This window comes from Lissotriton helveticus, chromosome 4_1 (assembly GCF_964261635.1).
Source record: "Lissotriton helveticus chromosome 4_1, aLisHel1.1, whole genome shotgun sequence".
NCBI classification, from domain to species: Eukaryota; Metazoa; Chordata; class Amphibia; order Caudata; family Salamandridae; genus Lissotriton; species Lissotriton helveticus.
Window position 1 is genome coordinate 898851598 of NC_136063.1, and position 23173 is coordinate 898874770.

Genomic DNA, 23173 nt, shown 5'->3' on the forward strand with positions numbered 1-23173 from the left:
TCCCTCGGACCGGCCTCGGGGAGGGACATTCTGGTGCGTATCAGAACGTAGGCGCCCCATGACGATTTGCTGAGGTCTCTGCATGGGGGGCGAGTTGTGAACGTCTCTCATCTGCGAACTGCACAGTGCCTCCACTACTCTTCCCAGCTTCTTAGGGCTACGCCCTATCCCAGAGATCACCCAGATGAGCCAAGCACATGTCTATTTAATGACAAGCTGGTGGGGTAGGGACCACTCTAGCAGGTTGTTAGCACTGCCGCAGCCCCGCCAGGCCGAAGCAGGGGAGGTCCTGTGAGGGAGGAGCTAGGCCCGAACGACCCCATAATCCTCCTATCTCAGCCAGTCCCCCCGCCCTCAGGCAACAACCCCTGTGACGGAGTCAGGATCAGCATAGGCCCGATCTAGCCCCCGCACTGATCGTCGCTCTGCGGCGCCCAGGTAGTGACACACCACTACTCTGCTCTGTACTTTGGAGGGGCCTAGGCCCAAATAACCCCAGGACCCCCCCCCCCCCACCTCAGCTGAACAGCACTGCCACAGGCTCACCTGATACGTCTCTGTGTCAGTGAATGCATGCCCCTCAGGATGTCACCTCTCCTCTCGGGCCCATGCAAGCTCTTCACGTACCACAAGGGCCTGGATGGTAGAGGGTCTGTTTCGCTCACGATTCGGGATTTAAGAGACCCCTGCCAGGTCAGTGTGTGCTCCTTAGTGGACTCCTCGCCAGTAGGGCAAATATCCTGTTGCTGCTCTGGTGGATTGCCATGATAAACAGGGGATACGGAGCAGAGTGTCCTCAGAACACGAGTGCCATTTTAGGTGCTTGGACATGCCCCCCCTCTTCATGAACATGCATATTATCTACACTAAGTGTTGTTAGATTCCTTCTAAAATGTCCCTTTCATCTCTTTGAAGCTGATGCCCGTATAGGTTACCAGCAAATATTAATGTGCATTTTTCAGACCAATAGGAATAATGCTCTTTTAAAAAAAAAAAAAAAATGACCATGCCCCTTTTGTTAGGTATCAGCTGTTTTGTACTTTATGATATAAAATGTGGGCTTTGGGGCAGCCCCTTGCCCAATTTTATCTCAAATATCTGTTACTTACTTATGGCTTTTCTCCATATTCTTATGCTTCTTCACATTGCATCTAATTGGATGTGGTGTATCCTTCCACTGCCTACTCTTTTTTTCCTTTCAGCCTTCTCTGGGAGCATGTGTACTTTCCTTGCTCTGTTCCTCGTCTGATTGTTTTCCTTACCAGCCCGTCCCACAGTTGCTTTTTCTGCTTAACCCTCCCCCTCTCGTCTGTTTCATGAGAGCCTACATGCTCCATCTACCCCCCATGTGCCCACTATCATCTGTTCCTCCCTGGAACTCACAGGCCCCTACTGTGATGCGACCAAGTTTCCTTTTACTGGAAGCTACACAGTGCTAATGCGAAACTTGCTTTTCTTTATGCGCCTTTGCACACTTTCTTTTTTATTTTTACTTTACCTTTACTTTACTGACCATAAGCCATGTTGGAACTGTAAAGTAAAAACGCTGTCAGTTCATCACGATACTTGCTTGCATACAGCAGCCATCTTGGAATGGATTTTTTTTTGTCTTAAAAGAAAAACCTTTCCATCATGGCTGCTATGTGCGTGCAAGATTAGCATGCATCAAGACACACCAGCAGCCATTTCATTTTTGCACTTTACCTTGTAAAAATGCCTGGCAGATATTTTAGTAAGTTAGATAAAAAATAAAACATGAATCCCGGTACTGCCATTGCCAATAAGCATCGGCAAAACAAGTAGTTCTCACCTATTAGAGACAAGACCTATTTGCTTTGTTTCGGCATGTTTAGGTATGAAAGCTATTACATCTTTCATCACCTTGTGACCTTGCATTTCAGCGTTAGATCCAGTATTTGTCTCAATCAGTGCTTGTAAGCTGAAAAAACACTGCTCACTTTGCAGTTTTGGCCAAGATTAAAGTAGAGGAAGTATCTGTTAAACAATGTAAATATCCCATACAATTGCACATACTCGTCACTTTTCATTAAAGGTAAACTGTAAGTTCATTGCTCATTGATAACTTTATTTCCGTCAAATGACCATAAAAGTGCACATAAAATACATCAGCACGAACAATAAAACAACAAATAGTCATAAAATGTTAAAAGAGAATTAAACTACAAGTTATCAAGATGCAAGAATAAAAGCAATAGGTACAACAATTAAGTTAAAAAGGTTTGTCTCCTACGCCACATGCTGAATAAATAACGTGAAACCGCAAACACAATGGGAGGATGGGTATCATAGGTCAGAATCCTGCAGGCCTGTGTGAAATGCAGAAATCCCAAATTCTTGCAAATAGGAATCAACCAACATTTTCTAATTGCAGAATACGCAATGCAGAAAAACAATACATGAATTACATTCTCATTTTTTAATTACATGCAGGGCATTATTAGTTTTTAGCCATTTAGATGTAAAAGACCTAATAGGTAGAGTGTCATATCTTAGCTGGAGATATAGCTTTCGAGCAAGCAGGGGTTCAATTGAATCCAGGAATTCCTCAATTTTGGGTTCAGATTTGTCTAGGAGAAACTCAGATGTCAACCTACCCAATGTTGCGGAGCTCGATAGCATCTGAACGTTCTGCATACGTATATGAGAAAGAACTTCATTCTTTGATATCCCTAGGCAATAAGTCTCAGGGGTTTCCCACAGTTCAAAAAGGCCTAACCAGGTACTAACAGCACGAATGTGCTGGAGCCAAGGGATCTTTTTGTGTATAAGGAGAGGTCAAATCTCAGAGAATTCTGCTCTATAAGCGGCCAGTTCGGGGACTGACCACAACCTCTTCCAGTACATGATTGGCCTTGCACTTATAATCTCGTCTATTGGGACCATGCCAAGATCAAGTCTAAGAGGATCAAAGACGTGCTAGACGGTAACCCAACTAAGTTTCTCACAAAAGACTGCTCTACCTTTTTGAGGTTCGTTATCAGCTTGTGTCCCCAAAGTTCAGCCCCATAAGTTGCTGCCATTCTAGCCTGGGGGCAATATATTTCCAGGGCTGGGGACACCGGCCTTAAAGTTGACTCCCTAAAAACTTTACTTATACCCCCAGCAAGCTGAGATAGCTTAAGTGTGGACTTAGCAATCTGGGTGTTCCAATCAAAATTCTCAGTTAGGGTAACACCCAGATAAACAAATGTTTTAACCCTTTCAAGGGGGGTACCATGTAAAACCGGATTTGGGCGTACCCGCTTAGGGGGGTTAAAAATCATGAACTTAGTTTTTCCCAGATTGATTTCCAATCCCCGAAGCTCACAGAACTCCACAAATCCATCAAGTATTTTTTGAATGCCCGATGATGTTCTAGACAACAACAGAGTGTCGTCTGCGAACATCAGAGCGGGCACTCTACCCGTAGCCAATTTAGGGGCATCATTGTTTACCACACAATTCAAATGTTCCACAAGGCCATTTATGTAGAGGCTGAATAGTGTGGGTGCCAGCACGCACCCTTGACAAACTCCTTTTTGGACAGGAAATTGGTCTGTGAGTTCGCCATGCCTACCACACCTGACCGGGGCAAAGTTATTTACGTGGAGCCTAGATAAAATGATCAATAAGTATGGCGGGAGTCCCAAGTCTGCTAGCACCTTCCACAATTTTTCACGCGGAACCAGATCAAATGCCGCCCGCAGGTCCACAAACACAAGGTAGAGACTGCCACCCTCTACCATTGCTGTTTTCCAGTACAGGACCTGCAGGCGAAATATCTGATCTAAGGTAGATGTGCCGGACCTAAAGCCTGCCTGGAGTATAGAAAGGATCCCATTCTCTTCGATCCACCCGAGAATCCTATCAAGGATAACCCTCCCCATCAGCTTTTGTGATGTATCAATTAAGCTGATGGGTCTATAATTGGAGGGGGTTAACGGGCAGCCCTTTTTTAGGATAGGGACAATTTCTGCTCCTAGCCAAGTAGGAGGCAGGTCGTCTCCCTGCAGAATGCCATTAAATAGCGCGACCAAATAGGGGGCCCAGATTTTAGGTTGTGCCCTAAATAAATCCCCCGGCAATTTATCCATTCCCGGAGCCTTGTTAGGGAGCAATTTACCTATGGCTGTTTTGACCTCAATCAAAGTGAAAGATTCAACTGGAGCGAGGAGTGTAGGGACTACAATCAACCATCCACGCTCCTCAGCCCCATTGACACCTTGGAGTTGCTGGGGTTCAAGAGTTCTAAGAGGCGAGGCATCAAACTCCAGGGTACAATATAGAACACCAAAGTGGCTTTCCCAGATTGAAGGGGCAATATTGGGAGCAGGCGCCTGGATATGCCCACTAAATCCAGTTGCAACAATGGACCAAAATAGTTTGGAATCCTTACACCTAAGTGCAGATCTCAACTCCTCCCACAATGTAACTTCCCATTCCTTCTTAGCATCACAAATTGCCTTTTTATATATAGTGCGATGCACCCTGATGGCCTCACTATCATTGATTTTTAGTGCTGTAAGCAAGGCCTTTTTGGCCTTCCGACAGGAGGTATTAAACCATCGAAGGATCATGGTCCGGGGGGGGGGTTTGCCCTTTTCACAGGGTACAAAATATCTTTTAATATGGCAACCAATTGATTATGTATTTCAGTTGCCCTGCCCAAATGGCCGAATTTCCCCATCTCTTTGATGAACGGAATAATGGTCTCATATAATTCGGCGAGTTTACTAGTGGACGCATCAAGGTCTGGCCATTTAACCCTTCACCTACAGTTTGTTATTATTAATGGCACAGCGGCACAGTGCTCAGCCGGAGTTGAGCCTTTCAACCCAAAGCTCCCCGGTTTAAGGGACAAAACGAGGGCATTGTGGTCGCTGTCAAACCTTTCAATGACCCTGAATTCATGCAGTCTGTCCCAATGCCTAGCCTCAATAAAAATATAATCGATTACTGAGGTCTGATTTAATCGATTAAACGTGGCTCTCCCTGGTCTATCAGGCTCCACCCTCCCATTGCATGCTCGAAGTGATGTGGCTAGCGCAAATGACTGTAATTGCAAAGCAAGAGGGGTCCATACCTTGACCAGAGGAGTCAATGGCTTTGGGATAGCCCAAAGCAAATCCACATCATCTGGATCACCAAAATTTGGGTCCATAAGAGGCTCAAAGTGACAATTCTCCACCCAAAATTAATACAGTGGAGGATTCAATCGACTATATAAGAGTTAACAAAGTTTCGATAGCCTCTGACTGAAGACCCCGCCTAACTGGCCTTGAATATACGTTGATCAAAGCAATGTTTGGCCCATTAGGCAAGATCGGCAGAACACACTGGACATCCAATGAGTTAGTTGAGATTGGTGTTGCCTTCACTCCCAGGTGCGTGCCAACCCATATAGACAACCCACCCGAAGGCCTGCCCCTATCACCCATGCTTGCCAGGATATCGTATGTTGCAAAGCCCTGGGCTATACTTTCTTTTAACGCCCAAGTTTCTTGCAGCATACAAATGTCATGCGTAGCCATAAAGGAGCCCCAGTCTGGAATGGGCAATTTACTCTTAAGTCCCGCCACATTCCAGGATAAGATTTTCACTTGGGCAACAACCAGATCTTGCTTGATTTGTTCACAATCCAAGGGACCAGGGAAATCATTAGTAGCAAGAGGACTAGCTTCTGCCACTTGCTCAGGCTCACAGTTCGATGGATATCGATCATCAGGAGAAGAGACAATTGCAGGCTGAGTGATTTGTTCTATTACCAAGGTTTTTACTAGGGGGCTTAATTTTGCATTTACAATTAGGTTGTCAGTAGTAGGTAGCCTATTAGTAGTGGGCCCCGTCTGCCAATCGCAGTCATCAAAGCCCGAAAAGGCTTCGAATCTATTTGCAACTTCCAGCAGGGTGAACGGTAGCAAGTGGTCCATCCTCCTACTTCTATTTCTATAACTCCTAAATGGTACAGTGTCCCACCCAGCCCAGTTTTCAAAATTCATATGCATGCATCCATCATATACCGATTACTAAAAGGTATAGGGGGTTAGTCTGCAGGCAAGATAAGGCCTCGGGGTATGTTATAGGGGTCACTAGAGGTCTTGGATAAAAAAAATAGGTAAATTCACAGGGGACAATGGAGTTACGGGCATTCCCTGGAGACCAATTTAGAATATATCTAACAGCTCCAGGATCTCTGAAGTTAATAACAATTAAGTCCCCCTTTATATCTTTTGCTCTGCTTCCCAACCATTGAAGTCGCCGGACATGCAGGATCTCACCATTAATATTATAAGGCAGTGGTCGGTTTTGTCTAAGCCAGTGCATGGTTTTATTTTTTAACTGGGAAAACCCTTCCCTCTTGCCTTCCGCTAATGTGGGAACTCCCGTAAGAACAACCACAAAAGGAACCGCTTCTGGAGGTAATTCAACTTGACGCCCCCTATGCTTCACTGCCCTAACGGGGCTAGTACTTCCCCTCTCGTCTCGCATATATCCTGTATAAGATTTTTTGTCAACCTTTTGAACGTCGCTGACAACAGGCAATGCCGATTGTTGAGCTAATTTGGGTGGTATTGCCCTATGTTGTTTAGAGTTTATAGGCTTATTGGTTTTGTTTACACCTTTATGGGCAACAGGAGTGGGAGGTGACACTGTTGCTATGGGGGCGGTGCCGGCTTCGCTAGGTTCTTAATTGACCCAGCATTGTTACTAATAGCCAGCTCCAGGTTCCCCAACCGTTGCTCAAACCTCTTCAACCTCTCTATTATAGGTAAAATGAATGACCTAATTACATGTTCCAGACTTTCCAAAGGAGCAACAGGCAGTGCTTCCTTTGGCGAGCAATGTAGAGGGGTGATTAGACCTGATAGGGTTAGTACAGTTGATACAGGTACATTTGGAGTTGGTACAGTTGCCATAGGGGCCGTTAAAGTTGGCACAGTTGTTACAATAGCCTTTGAGGTTTTACCAAAGTCAGAATGGCTAATCTTACTTTGTTGCGGATCACCACCCCTCTTTCTTCTTTTACTTGGTGGTGGACCAAGAGCTTTAGGCATCACTGGTTTCTTGGTCTTCTTCTTAGCAGTCCCAACTACTAGTAAAGGTGGCTCGACTGTCACGTCTGCTCCCTTGGTAGACCTACTACTAGGAACAGATATGACATTCGTGTGCAGGTCATTGGACATATCAAGTAGAGGAGATATATCCCGCAAGAGCATAGGAACACTATCTGTTGAAAGAGAATCATCAATTCCAATTTGGGAGCTTAGATCAAGTGGGGTAGTTTGTTTCAAAAGGTCCAAGGGAGGTTTGTTTTTCATACCCTCAACAGAGCGACGCCGCTCAGCACGGCGTTCAGCCAGTACGCTCCCCCTTTCTATATCTGGGGTAACCTTAGTGAAGTAGCTATCTAGTATACCTTTACTAACTCCTACTGGCTTCACAGGTACATGTTATCCAGGGTTCGAGGCCATAGTACACTAGGAAACAATACAACAAATAATCATTTGGAAAGTTGTTAAAGTATTGGCCCAGCCCAGCCTCCTCTGGCCTCTGAGGGGCGTCCCGCGCAGCGGTAAAGTAAGTTGATTAAATAGAGGATGTGACGGCCTCGGGGCGGGGCTCTCAGGGTGAGCAGACCAGCTGACTCGGGTCATGCAGGGACTCCTGGACAAGCGAGTCCCTGCAGCGCTCACACCTGACCTTTAGTACAGCTATTTACACATATTTTTCCACATTACACAAAAAGACCTACATTTGCACATTTTGTGCGTCGTCTACAAAGCCATGCACAGTCATGCTCAGGAATGCTTAACCATAATTGTATTGCCCTAGTAACCATCCATGCAACTGGGAAAAGCAATTGTGACTTTTTGGCCATCCAACCACATTCATTAAAAAATTGTGAAGGCATGTCAAATCACATACAGGGCATCGCCCACAGGACTGGCCTTCGGCTCTCGTTCAAGCTTGAAAAAGAAAATATATAATGGCAAGAAGATGGCTAACAATGTAGTTTTTCATTTGGTACACTGCACGTGCCCTGCCAAGGAAAGACTTAAAGGCCAAGCCTTCCAACTTGTGTACGTACAATAGTACGTACTGAAGCAGTCTACACCCAAACATAATAGAACTCTTCAGATATCAAAAACGTAACATTCACTGCATCACAGAAGCATGGTTTGCCACAACATCCTTGCACAGGTTTCAGCATTTATCATGCACATGGTATACATAAGACAGGAGGGTCGCCATCTTCCATGAGATCTCCTGTCTTTGAACCCAAGCAAACACGCACCATTGAGCTCCTCAGGGACACTTTCCATTCTCTGGTACCCAACCAGCCAAGGTCTATCTTATTTGCAGGCCTAGTAGACCAATCAAGGATTTCATAAATGAAAACTCAGACCTCCTCACCACCTCATCCACTCTACAAACAGAAAACTCTCATGGCAACTTCAACCTGCTCTGCTAACTGCTAACTAAGAAAGCAAGAGACACCCTCCTCACCTTTATCAGCATGATTAGAATGTTACAGCATATCACTGAACAAACCTACTCTAAAGGAGCCATCTCTGTTCAGTTTTCTCAACCTCACCGACCATCTACTACAATTCACCCATGCTTCTGGACCATCCATCTTGCAATCTCCTTAACTCTGCTTAATTTCCAATCAATACACATAGTTCAACCAAATTGAGAACAACAACCCTTCTGTTCCTTCAAGGAGTTCTCTATTGAAAAACGACAGCACAAACTTCACTATTGCTCTTTCACTATCACCGCACCATCCGACTCCAATTCCCTTCCTAATGACATCAACACATTCCTATTAAAATGTATGTACCTGAAAACCAATAAGATCGTCATTTGAAAACAGCAAAGGAAATGGAATAATGCCAACCTAACACTGCTGAAATATTTCAGTTTAACATACATACAACTCATCACATCAGCCAAGCCCATATATTACACAGACCCCATCAATGAAGCATGAAAAAGAAGGGGAAGCATCAATTATTAAGTTCGACAGTACCTAACATCAGTAGTCCCACACTCTACTGACAGGTGCAATGGAATAAATCTCAAAAATTCCAACAACTCATTGACAGCACCAAGGTTACCCCTTTTACTCCATTTATTGCACTATGAAACAGCCTGCATTGGTCATTTTAAACCTTCTCTCTCTTGCTGGGATGTCCGATCCCTCGGACATCTTTAATTCTTTAAGGTCACGTCCTATGAAAATCCAAGTTTCCTTCACATACATGGAAAAGTTAGTTGCAGGGTAGACTGCAGCAGTTGTGGTTTTGCCCCTCACATATAGAAGAGGTGCCGCAATGACAGCAGCAGAGCACATTCACTCATTCCCAAAAAGATTATTAATTTAGCAGCAGTTCCTGATTTCTTCCCTCACACATGGCTGGTTGCAAATCAGGAGGAACCCAATTACTGTATGATTTTATGCGTTTATTTTGTTCAATCCGATTACTGCTGGGTATGTTTTCCAACACACCATTCTGTCTGGTGTGGAAGAATACCTGACCTGATTTTTCCAGCCAGTAAAACTACCTGGAAGTACTGCATGATACTTTGGCCGCAGTCGAAGCATACAATACTTTCCCATGCTGGGAAACGTTTGCTTCCTTTCCCTACTGCCTACACCTTCCTCCCTCACCCTTACTTTGTGAACATTCCCTGCATACATTTACCACCTGCTGAAAGCAGCATACATTTAACACCTGCTCAAAACATGCGGTAAATGTATGCGTTAACATCACATTGAATGGGAGAGTCTGTGTACTTGTATGTCTGGAATATTCGGTCCCAAACAGTACTTCACCATTCATTGTGTTTTACTATTAATTGTATGGTACTGAGAAGAAATGGTAAAATAACAGATGGTTTAATCGTGGACCCAGTACAGTAAAACTCACAGGGGCATATTATCAAGGGATTTATCTCCGCTTTTTTTGCTTTAAAAGCCAAGAAAGCGGAGATAAAATTATCTCCCTATCAGCAACAGGGTGCTAACACGCAAATTCGCATGTTAGCACCCTTTTTCTCTACGCTTCCCCTTGCATCTCTAATGAGATGCAAAGGGGGCGTTCCAGAGAAAAATAATAGGAGAAATGTTGTTAAGCGACATTTCTCCTATTATCAAGGATTTCGTTAACCCTGTTAGTGATAAAAAAAGCAGTTAGCGCTGCTTTTTTTACACCTGGTATTTCCCAGTATAAGAATTGGCTTGGTAGTTTGGTTTGCCCTGTTCCCATCATGCACTGGGACAGGAACAGACTAATTTGCATGTAGCCAGGTTCTGAGCTGGGACGGTGCAGTGAGCTAAAAAACGGTGATGGATTAAAACCATGATCTATTGACTTGGTAAGCGTATTCTGCATCATTCAGAAACTCTGTCCATCACCACCCCCCTTTTCCAAAATCGATTTCCCTGACTTAGCCATGATATCCTATGGAAGGTGGATATCATGGCTAAGTTTGTGAGCCCCTATCATCAAGCTAACGCCAAACTTCGAGAGATTATCGTTGGTTTTCCAGCGATAATCTTTCATTTGGCAGTTAGCGCAAGGATTTTTATCACTTCTGAGATAAACCTTGCTAATAGCAAGTTATCTCTGCGGCAATTTCCGGCGTTACTTAGCGTTAAAAAATTAGTTGCTAAGCCTCGTTAGCGATAAATATCGCTAATCGTTGGTAATATGCCCCACAATTTTAGACGTAGAAGTGGCGTTAGCACCGCAGGCACAGCAGGAGGGAAAGCACTCACCACACAACAGCATTAGTGAGGTGAGATGTTTTTGATTTCTAAACTGCACTTGCGCCGACAGCTCAAGTATGCAGCGGTCACACCTGCCCCCACTCCTCTGCCCACCGAATCCCATCTCCCTTAAACACATACAGTGAATTTCTCGAGTAATAATATTTCAGATTCCAGCAGCCCTTCAATATTATTTTCTGAAAAAAATCTTTCATTTTATTTCAGATAATGTTTGCCTTTTTCAAAGAGAGAGAATTGAAAGGAAAACAATGTTTTTATTGTAAAATATCTTCTCTCCATGTACAAATTGAGGAAATGGATAGCCTTGTTGAGTATCTCTTGTAATATCAAATGGGGGTGAAGAATGGCCATTATCATTGAAGTGCCACAGGGAAGCTGGTTGAGGGGCTGGCTCCAGCCTACAAATTGCTTGGCGAACCGAAATTATTGTATCATGGAGCAAAGTAATTGCCTCTCCATCTGATCAAATGCCTTTTCAATGTTGAGTGCTATAAAGGCCTAAAGATGATGCCATTGTTCAGCCTGGTTGCTCAATACAATAGCATAGTTTTTGTGACTTGTGTCACAGTCTGGGATAAAGCCATGTTAGCAAGAAGAAACCAAATAGGAGGTAATTTAGTAAAGGAAATTGTCAATTACTCAAGCCCAGATTTTACAGTCGCAAAAAGTAGAAAAATCAGTCTTTTTGAGCATAAGCTCGATGGTGTTTTAGCATTTTTTGTTGTTGTAGTTGTTGGTAAAAGACCGTAATTCTTGCCACGTGGCAAGGTAGTGGAATTGGAGTTCAATCCACAATTGTCTTTATTATTCCCTGAAGGATAGAAAACATATTCTAGAGATTTTGTGATAGCTCGATGAGACATGCATCAGTGTTTGCCACCTTGACTGATGGAGCAGCTTGGATTGCTAAAGAAATGTTAGCGTTTGTGATAGAGTAATCAGTTTTTCAATCTGAAGATAATTCAGTTTGGGAAAACAAATTTGCTTCAGAAAATGCTGTGTTGCAGTACAGTGAGACTTACAACTAATAATGCTTCACATAGTACTCTGTGAAAGCAGGGGTGATATAAGGTGCAGTAGATTGAGATGGGTGGGCTAACTGAACAATGTCCTAAATTTGATTGTATGAATTTTCATCTTGTGCTAAAGTTGCCAAAATGGCTCTGATTTGATCTCCATGCTCAAACTGATTAATACTCGAGAATTTGATTTGTGTGACATAACGTTCATGTGGAAAGAAGTAATATTTGCTCAAACAGAGGAAAAATCAGACAAGCTATGGTGCTGTAACTGGTTGTTCTTATAAACCAGAAAAGTAGGAGATGAAGAATATGAGAGCAGCCCTCTTTGCAGGCTTTCAATGAATCACAGAACATTGGTAAGACACCAAATAAAAATTACAGTCAATGATGTTAGACAAAGTCTTCTGAGCCAGTGATATATGGATCCACTAAAAGTTGAAAGCATTTAAATATTCCATGGGGGCAGTATTGCGAATGACACTAGAATCCCAAGTCAATAGAGAGTGGTACTTTAATAGGATAAAGTAGTACCTTCAATGAATGTACTAATGACCTACCAAATTCCCAAAGTTTGCTGCTACTGCTTGCTGAACAATGAAAGCTGCACAGCTAGCCAGGCCCAAGTAGTGACAAACTTGTCCAGTGTATACAAATTCCTTTTTAGCAGCTACTTTGATTTAAGAGGTGTTCATATTGTAATGGTATTTAAATTGTATGCTCCATTCTGTAGCTTACATCCTAGATCAACATTCTGTGTTAGTATTGTCTAACATAAGACGAATAATGCAAGTGAGAACCCTATAAGTGATAGTCCAGACAAGGAAGGAGCATAGGTGACAAATTGTGGTAACTTTATGGTCAATCAGAACTCGGGCTATATTTTGAGCACAAATTAATACCTGAAGGACCAGCTCTTATCTTAAGGATTATCCTGAGACCACCTGGGTCAAACTTACTTGAAATTATTTGAAGTGTATTATCAAACTAGAGAATTGTAACATGCTTATCAGAGGTGATTTGAACAGTAGTGTTAGACCTGACATCACTGGCTTGGTTTTCCCCCAAACAGTTTGCCTACACTCCTCCTGTTTTGCTGATTTAGCTTGTGTTGGCCTTAGGACTCTGTGCACTTTACAACTGCAAACCAATGTTAAAGTGCTTATGCTGTCTCCTCTAAACATTGTAAAATTAAATTACATCAAATTGGCACATATAAATAACTTATTAGTCACTAGTAAAGTGGTACTATATGTATCCAGGGCCTGTAAATAATATGCTACTCTAGAGCCTGCAGCACAAATTGTGCCACAAACTTAGGGAACGTCTTTAAACATGACTCAGGTCTGCCATTCAAACTTCTGTGCTGTTTTAAACTGCCATTCAGACCTGGAAAGATAAACCTTTTGTCAGACCTAAACCTTCCTTCTTTAATACATATGTCACCGCTATGCTAGGCCCTAAGCAGCCCATGGGGTGGGGCACTGTGTATTTAAATAGTAGGACATGTGCATTCAAGTTTTACATATCCTGGTAGTAAAAAACTCTTACATTTGCTTTTCACTACTGCAAGGGCCTACATCTACCATAGGATAACATTAGGTTACCATATTAAATTTAATAAATACTAACTTTTGATTGGGAATAGGCAGGAAAGTCAAGTTTGGTCCTTAATGAGTTGCAATTTAAAACCCTATTTAACGGTAAAGTTGTATTTTAGGTCACTATTCTGAAAATACCACTATCATAAAGCTGGCATTTTCTTATGATGTCTAGAAATGTCCCAACTTCAAAGCTGGCACCAGGTAACATATTGGACCCCCAGACCAACTCTTCTGTACACTCCTGGACCTGTGGATACTATAGAAGAAATACTGTCCTGCTGCCAGAGGAGTGCCTAGCTGCCTAAAGCCTGCTGTCTAAGAAGGAAGAGTGGACCTCCTCCCATCATCCTAGGGTACCTAAGGTGACACCAAGGGTCAGCTGACTAACCTCCTATTCAAAGCTACAGGAACGTAACAAGCTCCTGAGACTTCCCTGTAACTGCCCAGCTGACCTGCTGTACTAGACCTGCCAGGATCTGCAATTGACCCTGCCAGTCATTGAGTTGATGATCCCTGAAATGTGCCTCCCAGATCATAGGCTGTTTTGTGTGGCATCAGTTGAACTCCTCCGGGAAGATAAGGCGCAATCCTGAAGATTTGGACTATTTGCACCACGGGTCATTGTAAACCTCCTTGAATCTAATTCTTCATTCTACAATGAATTCCAGTGACCACCAGCAGTGTGAGACCTGCACTTCATGTTACAGCATCGACAGCCCTTGGTGACAGTGAACGCAAAGCTTCAGCAACAACCATCTGTGATGCCTGACAGATGCTCCTCAATGCCTCCTCCACCGCAAAATGGACTCTTTGTGCTGAATTTTGAGAAGGTAACCTTTCAGCAGCACTAAACAACAGAATGGGTCAAGTGTGCACAATCCTATTTCAAATGGCAAGAATTATGACATATTAATCATAAACATAAGCAATCTGTCTTGTATAGCGGAAAAACAATAACGATAAAGCGTCAGATCAATTTGTAGTCTTCATTTAAAGAGACAGAGGAACAACACCAAAGTTCATTTTTGAATCCGTTCTTGATTCTATTCATGGAACAAAAAATATTTTTGTGTTATCATCAAAGGAAATAGCCAACACGCGTTTTGTCAGTACATATGTGTACCATGACTTTTTCAAGGCTAAAGAAATTTGTTGGTCCTAGTAATTTGACACAAGTGATGATATTCGAGTGGATGACATCAGTAGTCCCAAATTATGGAGTAGCTAGTATGTCAACAGAGCCTCGTACGAAAAAGAAGAGGTGAGGTAGAAGTGACAGTAATGATCCGTCTTAACAGGAAATGCTCCACAAATGTCAAAAAAGCACCATAGTGAACACAATTGTCCTGTCAAAAGGCCAGCATATAAGCCAGCATAATATAAAAACAGGGATCCTACAGGTTGGAGAACACTATAAAACGTTCAAGTATATAAGCAGAAAGTACATAAATAATAATGTGAAGATATCTATAAATCAGGTACAGTTTACTTGGATAATATGGGCGGTCAACAAAATCGCGAAGGCAGCAGAAAACGGGCACTAGGTATTAGTGCACCAAGGCAAAGTTCTCGGACGCTCTGAAATCCAGCGATGTTATCCGCATAGTAACGGAGCAGCATTGACAGCCCTTGGTGACCGTGAACGCAAAGCTTCAGCAACAACCATCTGTGATGCCTGACAGATGCTCCTCAATGCCTCCTCCACCGTAAAATGGACTCTTTGTGCTGAATTTTGAGAAGGTAACCTTTCAGCAGCACTAACCTGGTCCCTGTATGCGACCCACACTCCATCACATAAACTTTTGACTTTACCCTGGTCTAACACAACCAGATGTCCACGAGTAGAAATTCGTGTTTTTCGTCATTATACTTACATTACATTTTTGAAATTGCACATCTCAGATTCTACTGATTACATTTTTGTCATTTTGGTGTCAAATAATGTATGACATTCTACTATATTTTCCAAATTGATGTGAGATTTCGTCTGTGTTGTCTTCTCACCTTATTACTGTTTGTGTTCTGCATGAATAATTTACACATGGCCTCTAAGTTATGCGTGACTGGTTTTGTGCCAAGCTAACACGAGTTGAGGCACATTGACTTTTTGTCATTTACCCTAACAATGATTGTGGCTGCTGCTGTAGTAGGCTTCATCCCCCCCCCAACCAACCACCTAATTTCCCACAAGTACTAAAAGAAAATTTTATCCAAAGGTGTTTAATGATGTGCTTTCTTTAGATTTAATTCTGGCTTCTAGTAAGGAGACAATGTTTGACTCTAAATATTTTAATTCCAAATTCACGTTTCCCCTTAAAGTGCGCAGTTAGACTCTTAACATTGAGGATAATAATCCTTAATCGACCAGGTGTAGAAATTCAATACTGAAAATATAGTATAGCTCCTCTGGACTCTTTCTTTATGTGTACCACCCCAGCCCAAGTATGACCCCTCTCACTCCCCCAATTTCCTCTCCTGGCTGTGTCCCCACCACTTGTTTTTACATTGATTTGCTAATTTAATACAACATCAATACCAAATTATATGTATGTGTTTAACAGATCTCTGCTTAACCTGACGCGACATCTCTAAGCACTACAAGACACCAACTCTCCATGGTTATTCATTGATATCAAATTACCTGATAGTACCTCCAAAGGAGTTCCCTATCTTAACTCTGACTTATACCTCATTCAGCAATCATTTCTTCTTGGTTTATTGAAATCTTTTTTGGAGACTCAAGATGAATTCAATGTTTAATGTCCCAATGGGCCTCGGCTGGTTTTCTTAAAGCCTCAGATTTTCTGAGGAATGGAAGATGGTTGACTATGACCGAAATGTCGCAATTGATTGTTAATGATTTTATTCTTTTGAGGTCATATAACATCTTCCATAAATTCCTTACTAAATTAGACATATCCCAAATTGACGAACAGCATCCGCTAGTTCTTGAACTTTTACAGGATACATCTGGTAGAAAACCTAGGCATGGAAAAAGCTTTTAGCTTTAGTTAGGGGCCTGGATCTTGGACAGAAGGCAATTAAAACATTGATGAATCATGACGATTTAGAAATTTCTGCAAATATGTGGTCAGTTATTAATAAACTTAATTTCAGTACGCTAAGAAGTGCGAATTGGCGAAGGATGTTGTTTTTTAGTAAATGGCAAATTTACCGAACCTCTCTCTCCCTTTCTAAAATGTATATCAATCAATCAGCGCACTGTTTTCGCTGTATTAATCATCCTACAGCTAATCGGTCACATATTATGTTGCAATGTGCTAATCGGTCACATATTATGTTGCAATGTCCTAGGATTCAGAGGTTCTGGGCAGATATTTTTTGTCACTTGGAAACTGAATGCAGTATTCGATTAGAAGTGAATGATTTGTTAATAATTATTGGTTTTTATCCAGATCTTCTCCTTCCTGATAAACTTGTCAAATTGGTATACATTGCAATGGCAGTAGCCAGATCACTTTTGTTGCAAACTGACTTGATTCCTTCTGTCCATGAGTGGGCCCATAAGATGAAAGCGGTTAAAAGAAGTGAACGCACCTATGTATTACGTGTGGGGGGTCTCGGGAAGTTTGAAAAAATTTGGGCTACATACTTCAATTAGGATTGGAAGTGGTTACTGTCTTATGTATGTTGTAAAAAAGCTTACAGTATTTAATGTATTGTAATTTTGGACTTCAATAAAAAAAATTATTTAATGTTTCACAGTTGAAGTTTTTCAAATATCTGCAAATCAGAGAATGCTTTCTAATCATCGATCTGGACTTTGATCCCCTGCTTAATGCTATCAGTTGCTTGACTTTAAATCAACAGCCATCATTTTGAATTAGATTTTTTTATCAATTTTTGTAGATGTACTCTTGAAGATGACTTTATAGAATTGGTTAGGAAATGGGATTTATGGCTTGGCACATAATAATCGGGAACTTTTTCTGGACAAACTCACATGGGTATATCTAGTTTCCACCATGGTCAAAAGTAGACTTCATCGTTATTGCTCCATACATAAATATTACATTACTCCAGATAAAATTGAAAAACAACGCCAATTGGTCGGTCTTAAAACCCATGGCAGAACTTGAAGTTTTCAATATTATTGCAAAATTAAATCCCAATTATCACACAAAGGATCCACTCCCTGCAAAAATAGTACATAACCTAAACCACATCATCACCACGTGTTGGACTAAAATCATCAATACTTCTTTCGTCTCGGGTTGTGTACCTGATTCCCTTCAACTAGGTCAAATCCCACCCATTCCCAAAAATCCCAGGGCTGACCCAAATGATCTCAACAACCTTGGACCTATCATTAACCTCCTGTTCCTAGCCAAAACTATGGAAAAAAGTGTCTTACCACAACTCAACTGGCATATAGAGGATTTCAACCTACTTGACTCCCTCCAATCAGGTATATGAAAAGGATGTAGCACAGAAACCGCCATGCTTAATATCGCAGATGACATCCATAGATCCCTAGAAGAAGTTGATGCATGCATACTTATCCTACTTGACTTATTAGCGGCCTTTGACACTTTGAATCACCCAGCCTTACTGGAATCACTGAAATACAATCCGGTTTCAATGGCACCTGCAACACCAATCACAACAAATTATAAGAAAGTCTTGTCTCTCTAAACCCACATCTGTCACTCGTGGGGTCCCCCAGGGTTCAATCCTCTCCCCCTCACTTTTCAATCTCTTCATGGGACCCCTCACTATCATTTTGAAGCAAGCAGGGATCACATTTCACCTCCATGCAGACAACAACCAACTCTACTTCAAAATTAAATCACCCAGTGACATCCTACATCTCAACGTCACACTGAGTAATATGCAATCTTAGTTTAAGTCCAACCATCTACAATTAAACACCACCAAAACTGAAATATTTATGTTCTCCTCCAAAAGTAACCACCTTCCAATCAAGGACTGGATCAGTGATTTGTGGCTCTAAATTGTTCTCTCACTCTTTCCAACTCAGCTAAATCCCTAGGCTTTACCCTGAATAATAAATTGTTAATGAAGGATCACATCAAAATCTCAGCCAAAGGAGCAATTTACACACTAAAACACCTCAAAACAATCAAATCATTCATTCCCTCTGAGGATTTCAAATGGATCGTTCAATCCCTGGTCCTCTCTAAACTTGACTATGGAAATGCTACACTCACAGGGACCCCGAAAACGCACCTTGCTCCCTCTCAGATCAGTACTAAATATGGATGCCCGGCTCACAACAGACATTATACGGTATGAACACATCACCCCAGCACTTAAGTACCTCAACTGGCTTCCCATCGAAGGAAGATGCAATTACAAGACTGCCTATGTCACCCACAAAGCCATCCACTCACACACTCCCGACTATTTAGATAACAAACTCACAAAAGCAGGAAGAACCAGATCACTGAGGAGCTCCAACACACTTCTTATTGTTCCTCCGAAACAAAAAAAAAAATCAACCCAGGCTCGCTCTTTCTCGGGTAACGCTCCCAGCATATGGAACTCTTCCCCAACGGACGTACAATGCAACCCCGCCTTCAGTAGCATCGAAAGAGACCTGAAACACCATCTCCTCTACAAATATTGGAAAACATGAGCAATTACTGAACTTGGCTCTATTAGTCTCTATCGCTGAACGTTGAACAGTTGGCTGCTTTCTTTGTCAGCCTCTTTTGCCTAGAAGGTCTTTCTCTCTCTGGGCTTCAAAATATGTGTTTTGTCTACAACCAGTAACTGGCCTTAGGGCCTAACTTCTGTCCGTATACATAGGGTGTTTTCTGTTTTGTATTCAATCCTCATTGACTAATATCTTTGTTCTCATGTGTATGCATTGTTGTTTGTACTTGAACCTAAGATTGCCACGCATCATATACTCAGTGACTGGATAACTGCCTTGCTCTCAAGTCTGTAAGCGCTCTGATACCTTTCGGGTCTAGCTGGTGCTATATAAAACCTATATGAATAAATAAATACAATTGAAACAATTCTTCATTGGAATCCTAAAGCCTGCATATCTGGTCAGTGCACTTGATGTCACTTTAAAAACTCAGATCAGGTTCACATGTTGTCATTTTGCCCTGTCCTTCGCACTTATTAGGATCAGTTCTTTAATAGAGTTTCTTGGGTCATAAACATGCCTATCTTGCCAGATAGCTCACTGATTATGCTGGGGTCACTAAAAAAAACCACAATAATTTTGTCTTCATTCAGTCTTGATTGCCCATCTGCAAACAGCCAGCCATTGGCAGGATGTTTTCGATCCTTGCTCCACAATGCTGGAAGTTATGAATAACTTTAACTTCAAATATTCAGTAGGGGCATTTCAACAATGAGACTGTTGTGAAACTATTGAGAGGATGATGTTTAGATTGTGGAAATGGTTAGTTTGTACTCCAGGGGGCTTATTTGTAACATGGTTTGCGTCAATTTTGCACCTCACAATGTTGAGCAAAATGGACGTAATCCATAAGTCTGATTTTTGAAGCCATTCAAGGCCCCCCTGCGTGGCTCTGAGTCGCTTAAAAAATCAGTGCCAACGCAACACAGCTGAAATCGCTGTGTTTTCCTGCCCTGTGAAGGTGTTCCATGGAGTTGCTTGGGTGTTCCCACGCAACTTCCATGGAATTTGATGCATCCCGAGATTTACAAGAACTTGTAAACCTGAGGATGCGTCAAAATCCTACACCCCCTTAGGGGAGGCGTAACGAGGAGAAATATTTCTATTTCTCCTCATTTCTTACTCTCTGTAGCACACATAGAAAGTGGAGTATGCCTCCCAGGAGTGTTTTTGTGCAGGAAGGTGTGCCTGCATGGTGCAAGGGTGCCTGCATTGGCGCTATGTATCTCATTGTGCCCCAGCGCATGGGAAAGGACAGGCATGCATAGTATTCCACTAAATACTGTGCATTCCTGCCATTTCCCTGTCACACAACAGGGTAACTTGCTGAGCTGCATCATAAAGCTCATAAATAAGCCCCCAGATATTTATACATTTACAGGACACGCTGTAGACTCTTACTTATATCAGTTAATTGACAATGCTATCCATTTTATTGCCCTTCTTTTGTTCTGCAATAAAAATGGCTAACATCCCACATCTTAATCTTTGAGTCATGTAAATGAGCAAAATGTGTTGGGAATCTATTCCTTTTACTGTTGCCAATAACTCAGCACAAAATGTTTCCAACTCGGATTTTAATTGACTGCATGCATCTGCGAGTCTGAACGATACATCTAACAAATATTCTATTCATAATAATTTGGAAAAAGAGCAAGATAACATGTTATTTTGAAGAACCACTCCCCAAAAAATCTTTAGTGTTAAAAACATTTTGCTGAATTAATTATTCTTTCGTGCATTTGTTGGTAATTTATTTTAATAAGTCTACTTCCTTTCTTTTTCCACTTGTTCTTCCCTTTAAAGATCCGGATTTCAAGGACCTGGGAGTTCTGAAGCCATTGCCAGGTTGGTATGCTGAGCAATCACAACTTGACCGTTGAGGTTATGTTTGATGCATAAACTAAATTGTGGTTGTTATTCAAGTTGTCTTTTTTTCTTCTCTGCTTTTTTTCCTTGGCCCGTGTGCTCAGTTTGTGAGTTTGAGATGGGAGGACCGGAAGGAATAATTGAATCCCTCCAGATTGTAAAGGAAGGGAAGGCTTCTGCCTCTGAAGCTGTGGACTGCAAATGGTACATCCGGGCACCTCCGAAATCTAAGGTCAGTCCCTGTTCTGGGAGATGTTCTGTCATTTGTTTCACCAATGTGGCCATAACTATCAGTTGGCATGAGATATATTTTATCTACGTATGTTCGTGTTTCAAAACTCGCTCTTGCTGAATAAAAAGTTATTACACCTGTTTCTGTTGGTTAAAACGATTCAGTTAAATATCACTACATTTAATAATCGAAAGTAAAATTCGTGTCGACAACTTTAGTGTTTTTCATTTACTTGAATAGTTTTGTGTAGTGATATTCACAACACCTTCAACTAAGAGTGATGGCACATCAATATGTTAGTCTGCTTTCGTGGTTAAATGTTAATCATTTTTTATAAGAAAAGTCTTAATTTTTGGAATATTGTAGATGCTATTGAACCCAACTTAATGGCTTTCATATATTGCTGCACCTCTATGAGAGTGTATTTATCACTTAAAATATTTCCCATGTTTACTTGCGATATTTTTTTAATTACAAATGCTATTTGACTTAATGTTGCTCATTTGATCGTTATTTTGAGTCCCGTACACTGCGTGCATCACTTTTTCAAAACGGGCACAATATTTATTCAGCATTGTGTAGGTAGTTTTGTTCACTTTTGAAGTTTTCCACTGAGGTTTTATTTTTCTACACTTAATTTGGTTTGTTTGACTAAAGCAGAATGAAGATTCTGTGCATTACGCCTTAATTTGTTGGAAAAATTGAATTCACATACACAACATTGACACTGCCACTGTTCAGTGTTATAGCTTACCTAGTTTATACTAGAGTGTTTGGTTGGCTTTGAAAATGACAATCTTTACAAACAATCGAAAATAACACTAGGATGTTTCACCCAGTGCTTAATATGAGCCGGTGGTTGCAAGTGGGGCGTTTCAGCACAATCTCCTTAAAAACGAACAGGTGAAAACTCCAGGTGTTGCAAGCAGTTCAAAACATCTGGTAATACATTTCACATATCCTGTCCATTTTTGAAAATGTAATTAGCATATATCTTAAGTTCTACATTTCACATCCTTCAGTTTTCCCATCGTGCCTCTTAGGATAGGTTCCTAGTGAAATGTGTGACAGAGGATCTGCTAGCACTGGCAAACCTTAAAAATAAAAAAAATTCACAAATCACACATAATCATTGACAAAAAAGATTCAAGCCCTATATCTTTGATACTACTACATCAATGAAACAGTTCATCATGGGCTCTAAATTTAAATTGCCACTACAGGTGGTGCTACCACTTCAGTATACTTAGGTGCAATAGCATATAGTTGCAGTGTTGTTTCCACCTAAGGATGTGTCTGCATTTAGACTAGTTACTGGGCTATTCTGGAATCATATTGTATTTACATAGAATGCTATGTTTTGAAAGGAGGACAGGGAGCCATGCGGCAGAGCAGAAGGCAGCACTGTGTGGCTGTGAGGCTGCCTCATGCTGTGATGTTACTAATAAAATTCTCTTGAACATCAAGCGAGCATAATCACTGCAGAACTTGACGACACATGTAATGGTCCTTCCTGTAACTCACTTTGACTTCACCACAGGCCTCCAAGCCTTCTTTAGATGAACCAATAAAAAGCAGGGCTAAATGGAAAGCGTAATTCCTAAATGACATTGTTAGCATTGAAGATGTTGCTTGTTACCTGAAAGGGGAAAGAACATTATTTTGCATTGGCTTGGGTTAGAAGGCCTTCGTATTTGTAATCAGCTTTAAAAAGAAACACATGGTCTGTTGCTGTTACAGATAGCATCATTTACCTTGACCCATGGTTTACACACCTGTAATGGGTGATCTAACTCAGACCAGAAAGCAAGACATACATTTAAAAGAGGTTAGCACACTTGGAAAGTAGATAATATCCAACTAGGCATATGCCTCTGGTCTAGCTTGCATAACATGGTAGTGGTGGATAGAATTGATAGTGATCATACTGCATCAACTCTTTTTATGATCAGTTCCTGTTTTGGCCTTCGAAAAAGGCAATACCAGATGTGCTTGACAGTGATAGCACGT

The 23173-nt window shown here is 41.6% G+C and overlaps 1 protein-coding gene across 2 annotated transcripts in view; it reads left to right on the forward strand.

Annotated features, from left to right (window-relative positions):
• The window catches only part of NETO1 (neuropilin and tolloid like 1), a 770367-nt gene that overhangs the window by 288395 nt on the left and 458799 nt on the right, over positions 1-23173 (forward strand). For both annotated transcript variants that reach the window (XM_078687516.1, XM_078687517.1), the window contains exons 5-6: positions 20869-20910; positions 21036-21163. In XM_078687516.1, the coding sequence (XP_078543642.1) occupies positions 20869-20910; positions 21036-21163 (170 nt within the window). The remainder of the gene's footprint in view (positions 1-20868; positions 20911-21035; positions 21164-23173) is intronic.